This window comes from Cupressus sempervirens, chromosome 3, assembly GCF_028749045.1.
Source record: "Cupressus sempervirens isolate cs-2001-9-10 chromosome 3, ASM2874904v1, whole genome shotgun sequence".
Lineage (NCBI taxonomy): Eukaryota > Viridiplantae > Streptophyta > Pinopsida > Cupressales > Cupressaceae > Cupressus > Cupressus sempervirens.
Window position 1 is genome coordinate 986,215,298 of NC_143120.1, and position 15,137 is coordinate 986,230,434.

Consider the following 15,137-nt stretch of genomic DNA (forward strand, 5'->3'; position numbering starts at 1 on the left):
CTGCAATGAGGGATTTAATCCCTGAAAATAACATAAGTGCATCTCCATATTTTCAGTTTATTTGGCCTCCCACTGGACCTATAGAAATGCCATACCATTTATAATTTGGGCTATTCTATTGGGGAATATTGTGTGCCTACAAAGCCACCATAAGCATTCCTTTCACTATATCACTCTATGTGTGTTCATTTGATCTGTATTATCCTCTCCAGAAATTAATACATTTGAAGTCAGAGATAAGTGAACAGACTCAATAACTAGAGTACAAAAATATTCAATTCCACTGCCAGATTTTTCATGATCATAGATAACTCAGATAGGGCTGTCCTAGAGCTAAAAGAAAAGGAACCCAAAGATCCTAAAAGGGGTTTTGAGCATTAACAGGCTAAAGAGGCAACCAAGGACCTGGAATAAAAAGAAAGCAAAACAGCATGTACAGCACCAGAAATAATTTGCCTGAGGCTTAGCATGGTCAAGAGGAAACTCTAGTAGATGGGCAAGGATTACATCGACATCCTCCTCCACACACCTACATCTTCTGACAACTTCAGAATCATTATATAGCCATATCCTTACTGATTACTTACTATCCTGATTTGAATGGGACCGCCAAACAAGCACCAGTACTCCAGGTCCCCATGTGACTGCAGACTCTGAAGAACATAAAAACAGAAGCTTCTCCCACGGCTTAAAAGAAAAACTATGTTTTGAGTAGGTTACATTGTTAAAAGATAATGTTCCTGGAATCAATCCACTGACATGTGGAAGTAATGACAAAATTAATGTTCCAAATTGATCTGTGAACAAAAGGTCAAGAAGAATCTACGATAGACCAGGAGGCTCTGGCATTTAAAGAAGGAATTGGAGACAAAAATAGATTGGCTGCCACCAAATGTTTATCTACAAGAGGATTTAGATTCAGAGAATAATAATGTTGAGTCTGAATCTCATTCAAACGACACAATTGAAATAATTAATGAGACTGACTTGGAAAAGTTCTCCCTATATAAGCAGAAGAAGAAAAGATTAGTAGTTGAAATGATAAGAGAGGTACGCCACCAAACTCGAAGTCAAGGGGATTCAGAAACCATCGAAGGATACGCTCAATAAAGGTAATAGAAAACATGCAAGAACAGCACAAAACGATTGGGCCCATTGGGGAGAATACTACAAAATGTAGGTATAAAGCCCGTTGCATAGAGCAAGAGACAAGACCCTATCATATTGATTATCTCATAGAATACAAGTTCAAATTGCAAATTGACAAACAGAAACTGCTAAAGACATTAATAATCAATGTGAAGCCTGACATAGTGTTACAACCTACTGAAGTCTCTATGGAGGTTTTCATGTTTTAGCAGACTTGCTAATAAGATTTGCAGTTAAATTTGGATCTTGTGATTACAAATTTCAAATGGTTCCTCTAGGGATCTTTAACACCCTCCCAATGGGACATTAAGCAGGCTTCCACATTGTGCTTGTTCACTCTCCCTGTTGAACTTCAATCACCTTTACTGAATTGTAACCAACATCCAGACCTGAATTTTGGAGACAGAAAGTAGATGCCATGGGATTCTCTAAGGGCCTACAGTAAATAAATAAAATGGACAAGAGAATCCTTGGAAGAATTTGATAGAGTGGCATATCATTCTAAAAAGTCAAAAGCAAAGATTACACATTTAACAACATATTTGTCATTTGAATGTGACCCGTAGCAAATTTTGAAAGTTGGGATGTTATTCCAAGGGGTTGAGCTAAATTGATTAAACACTGAGGTTTTATTGTGGAAATCCAAAGTGTGAATCCCCACTGGAACATCTAATGTGCAATTCTAAGTGGCTGCTTCTAAAGCAGAGATGCCGTTTCTAAATTAAAATAAAGTGGATTTTTAAGCAATGACTCTTGGTCTTCCATAGGTGATTTCTATTTGCGAAGGAGCATGTATTTTTTTGTAAAGTGCTTGCAAGAGCTTGTATCATCTCACATGGATGCCAATATGAGCAGAATATTCGCAATTTTGTAAACAATATTCATGAAAAAAAATTGGTTGAATGTTATGCCAGAATGATGGAATCTGATAATTTGGATTACTAAAAGGTTGTGCTCGGGAGTTTAGCCAAAACAAAGCACAAGTATCTACAGCAGAAAAATGAATTGAACCTTGTCTCCAGGTTGAAAAAGAACTAAATCGATTGGCAAGTTAAGATCTTTAAATTATTAGCCAATTTCACTCAGAATCACCTAAGAGTCCAAACCATGGAGATAACCATTTGAATTTGTGGCAATGTGGCCACTAGATGAGGCCTTCAGAAACAAAAATGAAATCACAGGGTTCAAAGATCTTTGCATTGCTGAGAAACTCAAATCAATCAAGGTTAAACTACAAGTGTGAAATAAAAGACAAAGTCGAGTACAACTTGATAAGGTTAGCTACTCATGTCAGAGATTCAAAGATCTTTACATTGCTCACAAACTCAAATTGATCAAAGTTAAACTAAAAAATTTGGAACCAAGACCAAGTTCAAGATGACTTCACAAGGTTATGATTTTTGAAAGGGTTATAAAAATAGAATTATAACTTGTTAAATAATACACAAACTTAGCATAAAGAAGAAGGCATTCAGAATGAGACACCTTACGATGGAAAAAATTACTGGAACTGTAAATGCCTGTTTATTAAGAAAATTCTAGGCTTAAAGAATGTATAAAACAATAAACAGCTTTGCTAGTTGAGGCAAGCGAAGAGAGGACAAGGGTTTTGTGGAGACAAATTAGTCTAGTCAGAAAAGAAATGAACACGAGTAAAAATTAATAAATGCAGCAGACATGAGCACTGACATTCAAGGCTATAAACTGCTTAAAATCTTCATCAAAAAGAAAAGTACCTAATAATGCAATAGCATCACCTCCACCCTCCTTTACAACTGCCACCTTCCTTGTAGACGTGTGAGTTGCAAAGCATGACATGTTTCCCTCGCTATCATGTTGATGAGAAGCATGATTTTCCAAAAACATAGATGCCACTTTTACCTCGTCATGCAACCACATTATTGAACCATCATCACCAGCTATGATGCTAGCATGTCTTGCAAGTAGTGCTTCCCTATCTGCATAAACAGATCTTGGAACATATATCACATTACCATACATTTCAGATATAAGATTATAGCCTGTTGGGATTTCGGGTTGTTCCCCACGAAGAAGTAAATGAGCCCGTATGCCTCGTTCTGCACAAGCCACAGCTACCAACAAACATTGTACAAATTAATGTTTCTCTATTAGCACTTGTATATGTCATAAGAAAATGTTTCTGATCATTTTAGAAGTGATAGGGATATGATAAAAACATAAAATCAATAAGAACAAAACAAAACATTTGCTAACTCTTTAACATTCCATACCCAACACTGCTGTGTGAGCACTTTGACAACCCCCACATGTAACCTGCAATGGCCAGGCAAATAACAATGAGACAGCTTTTGCAGGAGGAATTTAATGATATTTACATATTTATTATACAGAAATCATTTCATTTTGCGACACTTTGAACTTCAACAAAATGACTACAGGAGTCACAGAAGAAACATTGAAAATAAAAAATAGTATTCATTTGATTTATCACATTCTACCAATTTCCAATTAATTGATATGAGGTGACTGTCGACTACACTTACCTAGATATAAGTATTTCATACTTTCGACAGATTAACTAAATACCTGAAGTCAAAACTCTGCAGGATTGATTTCTCACCACGTCAGTCACTGAATGAGCTTCAATAAGTGGAAGCAACGCATCGAGTTTTCTTGTCTTATTCCCGCTTATCAGAGGGTGCAATAAATCATCTCGAATTACATAAAAAGAATTACCATATTGTCTGGATTCTTTTAATTTCTGACCAAGAGCTGGGTGCGAATTGGAAGAGAACGAAAATAAGTTGGTGCAAGTTCCACCAGACTCTTTTGCATAAGACAGCAATACCTCATGAATTTTGGCCTGTGGACTCCTGAGGAGCCATTTCCTATCAAGGATATGTGAGAGCCATTTATCGTCATATGGTCTTCCCATGGCATTGCTCTGAAACAGAAGTAAGAGATTGTTTTATGAATATTTTATATTTCCTTAAAATAAGTTTAATGTAATGATTTTAAGCCATATTGTTAACATAGTAGAGATTAAACAAAATCTACCAAATTATGATTCTAAACTTATCTTGAACAAACAATTCTGAGCATAGATAGCACAACACTCAGCAAGTAATTTGCATGGCGGAGCTAGTAATTGATTAACGATGAATAAAACTGAAAAGAATAAGGTGTGCATGCAAAACCTATTAACACAAGCCAAACTTATCAACACATAACATAGATTAACACAAGAAAAAACTATGCATCCTGCAGCTTGACCTATCCACAGAACGTTGAAGTCTTGGTATACATCAGTAGAACAAAATCAGATATATTACAACTTGCTGTATTAATCACTTTCCCTGTCATGCACAATCCTATTGGTTGGTGACATTTTCAGCCTTATCCATAGTTACGTTAAAGCTCTTTCTTACCTCAGAACAAAAAATGCATCAATTCATATTAAAAGGAATAAGAAATAACATTGTGCACAAGCTGTTAAGAGATTACCAGAGGAGGAAAAGCCCAAAAGCAAAAGCACAAAAACAAGGAGGCCAACACAAACCAAGTGCTATGTATATAACAAACAATCAACAAAGGCACCAAGAAAGCAACAAAAATGCTGCCAGTCATGAAATTTGACATATTAAATATAGGATTAAAAGGGCAAAAGGAAACCAGAAAATAATACAGCAAAGGGAGCACGGTAAAATGCCATCACAGTACAGAACTGATCTAAATTCGGTAGTGAATTCATAACAATACAATGTAATCAGGAACCTGCAAGTATTGTTCAGCAAAATGGACAGTAGGAAGAACTCGAAAGTCAATTGTATGCATCAGTCGTCCCCAAATATTATCAAAAACTGAGTTTTTAAATATCAACATGGAATTCCAGTAGTCTCTGAAATCTGACAGACTTGAACATGAAGAGCCTATGCAAAATAAAATAACAAACAAATTACAAAATTTCACTAAATAGTAGGAATTTAGATATCCCAACTTGGTGGGGCAGCTTGTTCGGGATCATTCTTGGAAGCCTCTGGATCATTCCTTCCATCTTGAAAGACAATGGCCCCATTGCAATAACCTGTTGCAACAGATGAGAGAAACATGTAGCAATCTGTTCACCAGTAAACCACTTGCCTTTACCCAGTTGCTTTCCTGCTTGGACAGCACGATTCAAAGGAACCTGTGCAAAAGTAGAGTTTTCAAGAGAACATCAACAATCTGATCAGTATCTAATGAACCGGTGGTCTTTGGGTTCAATTTGCCAGCATGAATTGTATCAGCAACATCAGAAGTGTCTAGCAAAGGTGGAAAATATGGATGCAGCAACTCCACAGTAAAAACAGGGATGCCTAAAAATGGTGGAATATTCAATTCAAAAGCATTCTCGCCAATCTGCTTGATGATAGTGTATGGGCCATATCACAGAGGGCAGAATTTATTATGCGGCCCTTGAAGCCTTTCTTTTTGAAAATGAATCCCAACCTTATACCTGAAAATGATGTGGTGTGTGATGCTCATCATGGTGCTGCTTGTAGTTTTTATTTTCTTGCTTTCCTATCTCGTGGACCTGTTGCTGCAAATGGCAATTTTTATCGATAAATTTGGAAGCCCTGTCTCCCTCCTTATCTAGATATGATGTTGGCTCATGTTCCATAGCTGGAAAAGATAGATCTAGCGGAGCTAGAGGCTGATATCCTAAACACACCTCAAAGGGACTATATCCAGTAGTACCATGAATGGCATGATTGTAACCAGGCTGCACATATGGAAGACTCTCATCCCAAGTGCGAGGATGATGAGAGTGATACATACAGAGGATGTGGATAATCATATGGTTAACTACTATTTGCCCATCTGTCTGTGGGTAAAAGGCTGTGGACTTTGTGAATTTTGTATTAATCATTGCCCAAAGTTCTGACAAAAAATTTCCAACAAATCTGCTATCTCTATCTGAGACAATGCTCTGTGGTAACCCAAAATGGACCTAAACAAGAGTGAAGAATAGTTTGGCAGTGCCTTCTGCAAAGACAACTTTTTTACAAGCTACTATAATGGCCAAAACCTATCCGCCACTACATACACACACAATCATGACCACATTTGGTATGGGGTAAACCAGACATGAAATCCATGAAAACAGACTGCCAAGATATATTGGGAGTAGGAAGGGGCATATACAATCCTTTCTTACGATTTACAGGCTTTGTGATCAAACAATATTGATGTGAAATTTCTGCGAGTATGCTGACCGCCTCTGACATCTATCATTCAGCAATTTTCCTTGTGTCTATCAAAACTGCAAGGGTTTATGCCTTTATGGTCTGTGTGAATGACAGTCCCTTTCCCTAGAATGTAGTGTTCCCACTGTTTACAGGCCTGCACATTTCCATACATCTCCTTGTCATATGTTGGATAAAAACAAACTGTCTCAGAAAATGTCTCAGTATGATAGGCCACTGGATGACCATGTTGCATGACAACTACCCCTAGAGCATAATCAGATGCATCTGTTCAGTTTCAAAGGGTTGTTGCAGACTTGGAAGTGCCAAGACTGGTGCCAAACATAACCTAGTAAACCTACTCTTCAATCCCTCAAAAGCTCACTTCTGTACTTCTGTCCAAACAAATTTTGCCTTAGTCCCACCTCTAAGTACTTGATTCATAGGCCATGTCAAATGAGAGAACCCAAACAAAAAATTGCAGTGGAAATTTGCCAATCCCAAGAAGCTACATAGCTCTGTGTTCCTAGGAGAAGACCAATCATTGATTACTTGAATCTTTGCAGGATCTACATGAACACCCCTTTTGTCCACAACATAACCCAACTATTGAACACTCTCCAATCCAAAAGAACATTTTTCTTTATTAGTGTAGAGTTTGTGTTGCTGCAATGTTGACAATGCCTACTCAACATGTCAAGAGTTTTCATCCCATGTTTTACTAAATTTGAGTATGTCATCTAGGTAGACCACCACAAAAGAATCAGTAAATCTAGGTAGATCACCACAAAAAAATTACTAAGGGTCTGAGAACATCATTCATGAAAGTGGCAGAGGCATTTCTTAGCCCAAAAGGCATCACCAACCATTCAAACAACCCTTCTCTAGAATTGAAAGAAGTTTTCCAAACATCTGTAGGATCAATTGGTATACTTAGTGGTATCCGGACTTCAAATCAACTTTAGTGAAGAACTTAGCCCCCACGAAGCTAGTCTAGGAGATCATCAATTCAAGGAATTGGATATTTGTTCTTCACAATGATCTTGTTCAAAGCACAGTAGTCAATGCATAGTCTACATGTGTGTAATGTCCCTTGCCAAGACCTTACATAATTTATCTTAAATTTCTCCATTGAACTTTGGCAAACTAATTCCATATATCTTATTTTCCCTTCTGGATGTCCTATTCCTCAGGTGCAGTATTCCTCTAATACTTTGTAATGAGAAAAGATGTCTTTTCATTTGATTAATTCATTATATTATTATTTATTAATAATGTTATTATTATTAATATTAATACATATTATATATGTACATCAATTTATATATTTTGATTAATTAATCATTATATAAAATTTAAACATCATTTGATTCATTTGCCTACTTAATATTATTATTGTAATGTGATATTATAACATGATTATTATATTATAACTATATCATTACTAATGTTATATTATTATTTTTATTTTATTTCATTATTATTTTTTATTAATTATTCATTAATATTTTAATTACATAGATCTTATTTTGTCAGGGATTCCACGGTCCTCCCCTCTCAAATTTTGCTTGTCCCCAAGACAAAACACACGGGATTCATGGAGTATACATTTTAATGTAGGAAGACACGAAGTAAACATGTAAGTGCATGAAAAAATGAAGTAGACACATTAATGCATGAAGACATGAAGTAGACCCGATGTAGACACATAATGCATGCATTCAAGATCAATGCTTTACAGTTTACAATTTGTAATGAGCTAGGGTCAAGAAAAAGAATTACAAAATTTACTTCTTCAGTAGAATCCTACAACCCCAAGTGATCATTAGTACATACTTGTATATATAAGTTTCAAGAAAATGTGAGTCATGATAAAATCACTCCAAGCTAATCCCATACTAAGCCCATGAGTGAAACTTTGACCCCCTTGGCCTCTGTGGCCGGTGTTGAGCATCTGCACAAGGTCGCCTACTTAGTGGGACGCTTGCTTTGTTTTGCCCTTATTACTGTTTTTAGTCGAGAAGAACACTTAGTATGTAAACAGGTTTCTTAGGCACCAAACTCAGTGGTTTTCCCTCAAAGTTTACAGATACAAGCCCTTAATCCTTTCTTGGGATGTGCCCACAAGGCACTCGGGGTCGTTGATCCCTACCCTATCTTCCAAAAAACCGATTGGGTAGGATTTACACTAGCCTCTCCCTAAATACACCTTTATCCTCTCTCCTTAGACTATCCCTATAGGTAAATTAATAAACTATATGTAAATTGGTTATTATTCAAGTCTATGAGAATGCTGGAATGCAATAGGTTGCTTAGACGCCAAACTCAGTGGTTTTACCTCAAAGTTTACAGATCCAAGCCCTTAAGCCTTTCTTGGACTTGTCCACAAGGCGCTTGGAGTCGTTGATCCTTACCTTGTCTTGGGAATGACCGATTGGTTGGATTTACACAGGCCTCTCCCTTATTGCATTTCTGCTCTTTGTCCCAGCTTAGAAATAATAACTAGCCTTGAGCAGGTATGTTTAATACTGTACATACCAGTTACAAAGTTGCATAAGCTCTGTCTTATGATTTGAGTGTCTTCGATCAAAGTTTGCCATCATATATCTATGCATGTATCCTTCATATATCTGTCACATAGATTCCATATGAATCCAATTTACCTTTCATGTTAATCTCATTCATGTTATATGTGCACCTTTAATCCTCGTTGATTTTTATGCACTGGAAAGGATATTTTATTGGTGATCATATACTTGCTAATGTCTGTCAAAATTGAATATCCAGATTGCTGATTGGATGATGTAAAATACTGCTGAATCGATGTTTTGTGCTGTGAAGATTATACATTCTCCTTACAAAATGTGCCATTTATCATCTTGAGTATCTTCCTATAACCAACCTTGAACCTCTTAAAAATCTACTATATACTTGCTACAAATGTAATCTCTGCAGTATTTGCTATCTGTTATTTATTTATGCTTTGTTGATCTGCTGCTTGTTCAGTTCCCAGCTTTGTACTAGATAAAAAATCATATTTTTCAATGAATAATTCATACAATTTCATTGATTGTATACATTCTTCTCATAAATCTGTTATGATCTTGTTTTCCCTTTGTAAAGACTGTTGTTGGTTATCTGTGCGTATCTCCTACAACTAGCTGTATAAGAGATTTCTGTCTTGTATTGCAATTCTAGCTGGCTATCCAAACAGTTTCTATGACTTGCATCACCTCATCCAAAACCAGGTGTAAGATTCTATAAACATCTAGCCAGAAGGCTATGGCTCAGACGACTACGTGCGAGGAAGTTTACATATACGACTATGTGCCAGGAAGTTTACACAGTCGCTCACACTTGCAAACACTTGTTATATTGCATTCACAATCACCAAAAATAAATCATAAGCAAAAATTCAATCAACCGGCTCCAACTAATCTGACCCCGCCATAAAAAATAACAATAGCAATCGTGTATAGCTTCAAAAGATTGCTCCTGTTCAGTTCTGTCGATTAACCAACATGCTTTAATTGCCCGATATAGGATATAAGCTCAGACTTTAATTTTCTATCAGGATATTTTAAAACTCGTTTTCCAGGAAATAAGTTGCAAGAGCCTAATGTTTAATTAATATTTCTAAATCCTTGATACAGCCAAACAGACAAGCATCTCCAAATACAACACCACCTAATGAATTGCACTTTCAAGTATTATTTGGGCTTTAGCATCACAATATTTCTCTAAACGGTGGTAGTCTTTTCAAAATCCCATCACTTCAAATTTGCAGTGGCATTAGAAGTCTCAATAATTTAATACAGGCAAAGAACATATGTATTTAGGTCAATACACATCAATATTAAGTTATATCAGCTCAATGTAAAGTTGAATGCCTTGTTAATAAATAAAGCGAAACTCAACTTCTCACTTTACTCACGACATCACATATATCTTAATTCTCTGCCGAAAATTAATGGCCAGTAATATTGAGAGCTTAATTTCTACGGCAATTATTTATGTCGGCCAAATGCCAAAATTTAATAGTTTAAGCCAATGCCAAAAAATATAATGGTATGTACTTCTGATTTTTCAGTTACAACAGGAGTCTCATAATAAACTTTAGAAGAATTTCTTTCAAATAAACAGGACCCACAATATTTATCAACAATGCATAGATAATATAATTTCAAATTCCTTTGCAGATGCCAGACATTCACAGCCTTGGTCAAGCAATATCTCCTTAGATGCAATCCACTTCTGATAACGTCAGATTTTTTTTCTTTGCAGAAACATTATACAATTTTAGCCCTTCTGTAAATTTGTCTTTGAAGAAAACCTCACAGGCTGGCAGGAAAACCTACTCTGATAACATTTGTAATGTCCCTTGTCAGGACCTTACATAATTCATCTTAAATTTCTCGAATGAACTTTTGCAGACTAATTCTATATATCTTATTTTCCCTTTTGAATGTCCTATTCCTTAGGTTTAGTATTCCTCTATATAGTTTGTAATAAGAAAAGGTGCATCTTTTCATTTGATTAATTCATTATATTATTATTTATTAATAATAATATTCTAAGATGGTGGTGCTTTCTGTTTTTTGCCGGATGTGGGCATTGGTGCATGCAAGATGCATCTAGGTTCTGCATGGGTTCGCCCAGGAAGTGCATCCTAGAACTATAGGTGCTCTCGGGATGTGCTGAATAGCATCCAAAGAGCACCCACAGTCACAGGGTGTTTACCACATAGGCTAATTACGAAATGCACACAGATAATGAACACGAACAGCAGAACTCCTTAGATTATTCGCATATGCCAACAGATTACATAACTAGTGATAAGATGCTTTACAATGACCCAAGAGGGTGTATAAATACTTTCCGCCGAACCTTCCAAAAGAGGTCCATCAACTACAAAACAATCCTAATCTACCCGTCAGCCCGTTGGCTACAAAATCTCTACTGACGACAACACCTGCCGGCTACAGTTTCTACCGACAACACAGGGTATGCTTCCTGTGTGCACCCTAAGAACCTCCAGGTGCATCCGCACAGCACCCAAGCATATAAACGCCTTTTGGATGCCCAAAGTCACTTAAGTGACTATTTTGCATGTGATTATTTTTGTATATTTCTTGCATTTCTTTGCATATATAGCATACATACATACATACATATACATAGAGAGGGAGAGAAACACACACACACACACATCCAAACACATCCAAGATCCAAAAACAAATTCCCGCTTCCACACATCCAAAATCCAAAAAAAAAAAAATCATGCATCCACCCATCAGAATCCCGCGTCTGCATCAGTATCAGAATCAGAATCAGTAACTTAGATAATATTATTATTATGTTATTCTTATTAATATTGCTAATATTAATGGATATTAAATATGTACATCAATTTATATATTTTGATTAATTAATCATTATATAAAATTTATTTATCATTCGGTTCATTTAAGTACTTCAATATTGTTATTATCATGTGATATTATAAAATGATTATAATATTATAATTATATCATTACTAATATTATATTATTATTATTTTATATTTTTATTTATTAATATTATTTTTAATTAATTATTCATTAATATTTTAATTATATAGAACTTATTTTGTCGGGGATATCACAATGTGCTATTTTTCTTCATAGCCAAAATGATTGGGCTGTCACAAAGTGATGCACTTAGCCAGATATGGCCCTTTCAAGTCAATTCCTCAATCTGGTGTTTGACCTCGTCATTTACCAGAACTGACCTCCCATACATTGGCCCACTTGGCAAGGGTGTCCCTGGTATAATGTCAATCAAATGCTTTACCTAACAATGCTCGGGAACCCCTGCTGGTGAAGTAAAAATATTCTAATATTTTGACAATATTGAATCCATATGTTTCTGTTGAATAGAGGTGGTTGAAGTTCTAGTGATGTGGTTGCCTACGGTTTTCCTATCCCCTTCTTGCAATACCATTAGCAAAACAAAAGCTCCAGTATGAACAATAAAACGTCGACATTGTTTTACACTAATTAAAGAAACAGATTTTGAAGGAATTACCTCAGGAATTCTGTAGTATTGTCCATTCACCCTGACAACAACACTGTGGCCTTGACACATATACATCATGGCTTTGATACATATATGGTTGTCCCAGAAGCATGTCACATACATCCAATGGTGCTACATCACAAATGGCCTCATCTTTGAATGGTTTGATAAAATAGGATAAGAAACACTGTTTGTTTACTTGAATGTCCCTTTCTTGACTCGCCAGCCGATGGAGTATTTGTTGTGGATGAGATTTTGTTTGCAAGTTCAATGTTTTTACTGCTTCAGTAGAGATTGATTCTCCTGACTCTCACAATCAACTATGAAATATAAGGCCTTGCCATTCACCCACCTCTGTAAATAAAATAAACACTCCTCATCTTCCCCATGGATACTTTTCATGGTGGCAACAATGGCATACGTATCTGCTTTAATAATTCTTTCACCATTCTTTTGTTCGAAGGAGTCCGTGGGCTATATGTCAGCCTCCTGCTCTACTCCATGCGTTTCTGTCATCAATGATTTTGCAGCCCTGCAATCCTTTGTAACATGCTGACAGCTTCTATGGATGTCACACCATTTACCTGTATCTTTAGGTGTCTTTTTGCTCTTGTGCTCCACACTGGTGATTGAGATAAAAAACTTAATAGTGCCAGCTTGTTTTCCTGCAAAATTGTTGCTATTCTCCCTCTTGAATTAATTATTTGTAAGGAAATCTTTCTTCCCCTTTTTCATTTAACTTCTCTTCAATTTCCATAGCATACTTATAAGCAGTCACCAATGTTTCAATATTCAAGAAAGAGAGCCCTGTTTGAATGCATCCATGCAGTCCACTACGATATTTTAAACGGTGCCTCTCTGAATCCTGATACCAATCCTTGTTGATAAAGTATGAAACTTATTGGCATAATCCGGTAGAGTCTGGTCATTCTTTTGCCACAAAAATTACCACCCACGTATTTTTCTTCGTGTTTATCTTTTGGAAAATACTCCTCTTGCAACAACTTCATTCCATGTAGGATCACCATCTATTACCCCATTCAATCCGTTCTCCAAGTTCTTGGCAGTGATATTGTTTTTTTCCCACAATTGCTTCATGTGTGCCTCGGCTTTAGGAGAGCAAAGGTTATCTTTTAGCATCGAAAAGGTATTCACAGAAATATATCTATCCAATTTTGATATCCATTCATCCATAGCGTCTGCATTAATTTTACCTTCAAATTTTGAAATGTCATGGTTTACCTGCACCTTGAAAGGAGTATGGGCACTGAATGGTTTTACTCCTCCAACTGATTGTTGGGGACTTTGCAGAATCTGAGAGAATTGCCTCATCATTTCTTCTCTATGTTTATTCAAGGCTTCTTCCACTATGTCCTCAATAGGATCTGCATTTGGGTTTGCCATCTTTGGCCAGATACACCAAAGGGAAGATATATCGATGGGTTATGTGTCTCCAATCCCAACCTCCAATAACCAAACTGTATACAATGTGACGTACAAGAGTGTACCAGCTCTGATACCAATGATCTGAATTTGGTAGTGAATTTGTAACAATACAAGGTAAGCAATAACCTGCAAGTATTGTTCAGCAAAATGGACAATAGAAGGAACTCAAAAGCCAAAGTTGCATGCATCCGAAGTCTCCTAATATTATCCAAAACTGAGTGTTTAAACAACCTGTAACTTCAATAGTCTCTGGAATCCAACAGACTCGAAATGAAGAGTCTATGCAAAATAAAATAACAAACAAATTTCAAATTTTCACAAAACAGTAAGAATTTAGGTACCCAAACTTGGTGGGGTAGCTTGTTCAGGATCATTCTAGGAAGCCTCTAGAGCAAGAACTGAAACCAAGAGAACAACAATGGAACATAAAATGATGCCAGCAGAAATCAACAATCATCCAGAACAAAAAACTCGGGAATTGTTAATCGCACAAAGAAATATCTTAGGCAACGAATTGCCTGCCAGGTTTTCTGAGAGAATCCATCTGTCCACCTCCACCTTAAGGCCAATTTTGTAGAGAGAACCAGCCTCATTGCTAAGCTCCCCATAAACACGAGAGAAGGAAATACTAGCAAAGTAATTTCTCACCCTGTCAATCTGAATTTATTGAAGGGGTATATTTACATTTTCAATTGTGTACCCAATTGACAATTTAATAACATCCAAGTCACCAAAAATCTGAAAATTCTACTGCCAATCTTAACAGAAGCTAATGATCCATAAGTACAGCAAAATTGTTATAGCCCCTGTCCAGACCAGCCCTAATCTGATAAAAGAAAATCAGGATTTAGATATATGATACCTCCAACCAGACATATCGTGAGTGAACCTTGACAAACCTCATCAAAATATCCCCAAGCATGAGTCCAATTGATGGGAGGATGAATCAAACTCCTAGAGAAATTCAGCTTTGAAATGAGTTTCAAATGTTCATAAATAAAGCAATTTTGGAAAATAGAAGCAATCCTAACCAACCAAATACCCTAGGAAACAATCAATGAAGAGCCCTATTGGCAAGTAAAGCACTCTGCTAGAACCACCAGCACTCTGCTAGAACCATCACATTGCCCATGATCCAGGATTGTGCCAACATTTTTGTAACAAATCCCATGTCAACTTCATTCTTAAAAGCAAGAAACTTATAAACCATAATCTTCAGTGTAGGTTCAATCTTCCAAAGGCTCCTCCACTACCAAGCATGAGCATTATAAGCCTCAC

The 15,137-nt window shown here is 36.3% G+C and overlaps 1 protein-coding gene across 5 annotated transcripts in view; it reads right to left on the minus strand.

The window, feature by feature from the left end:
* The window catches only part of LOC149570061 (Pyridoxal-5'-phosphate-dependent enzyme family protein), an 84,508-nt gene that overhangs the window by 17,402 nt on the left and 51,969 nt on the right, over window positions 1-15,137 (minus strand). For 4 of the 5 annotated variants that reach the window (XM_089822701.1, XM_089822700.1, XM_089822703.1 and 1 more), the window contains exons 2-4: window positions 3,752-4,075; window positions 3,402-3,444; window positions 2,886-3,242 (exon numbers count right to left, since the gene is read on the minus strand). In XM_089822701.1, coding sequence (XP_089678827.1) covers window positions 2,886-3,242; window positions 3,402-3,444; window positions 3,752-4,075 — 724 coding nt within the window. The remainder of the gene's footprint in view (window positions 1-2,885; window positions 3,243-3,401; window positions 3,445-3,751; window positions 4,076-15,137) is intronic. The other variant, XM_089822702.1, reaches the window with a different exon arrangement.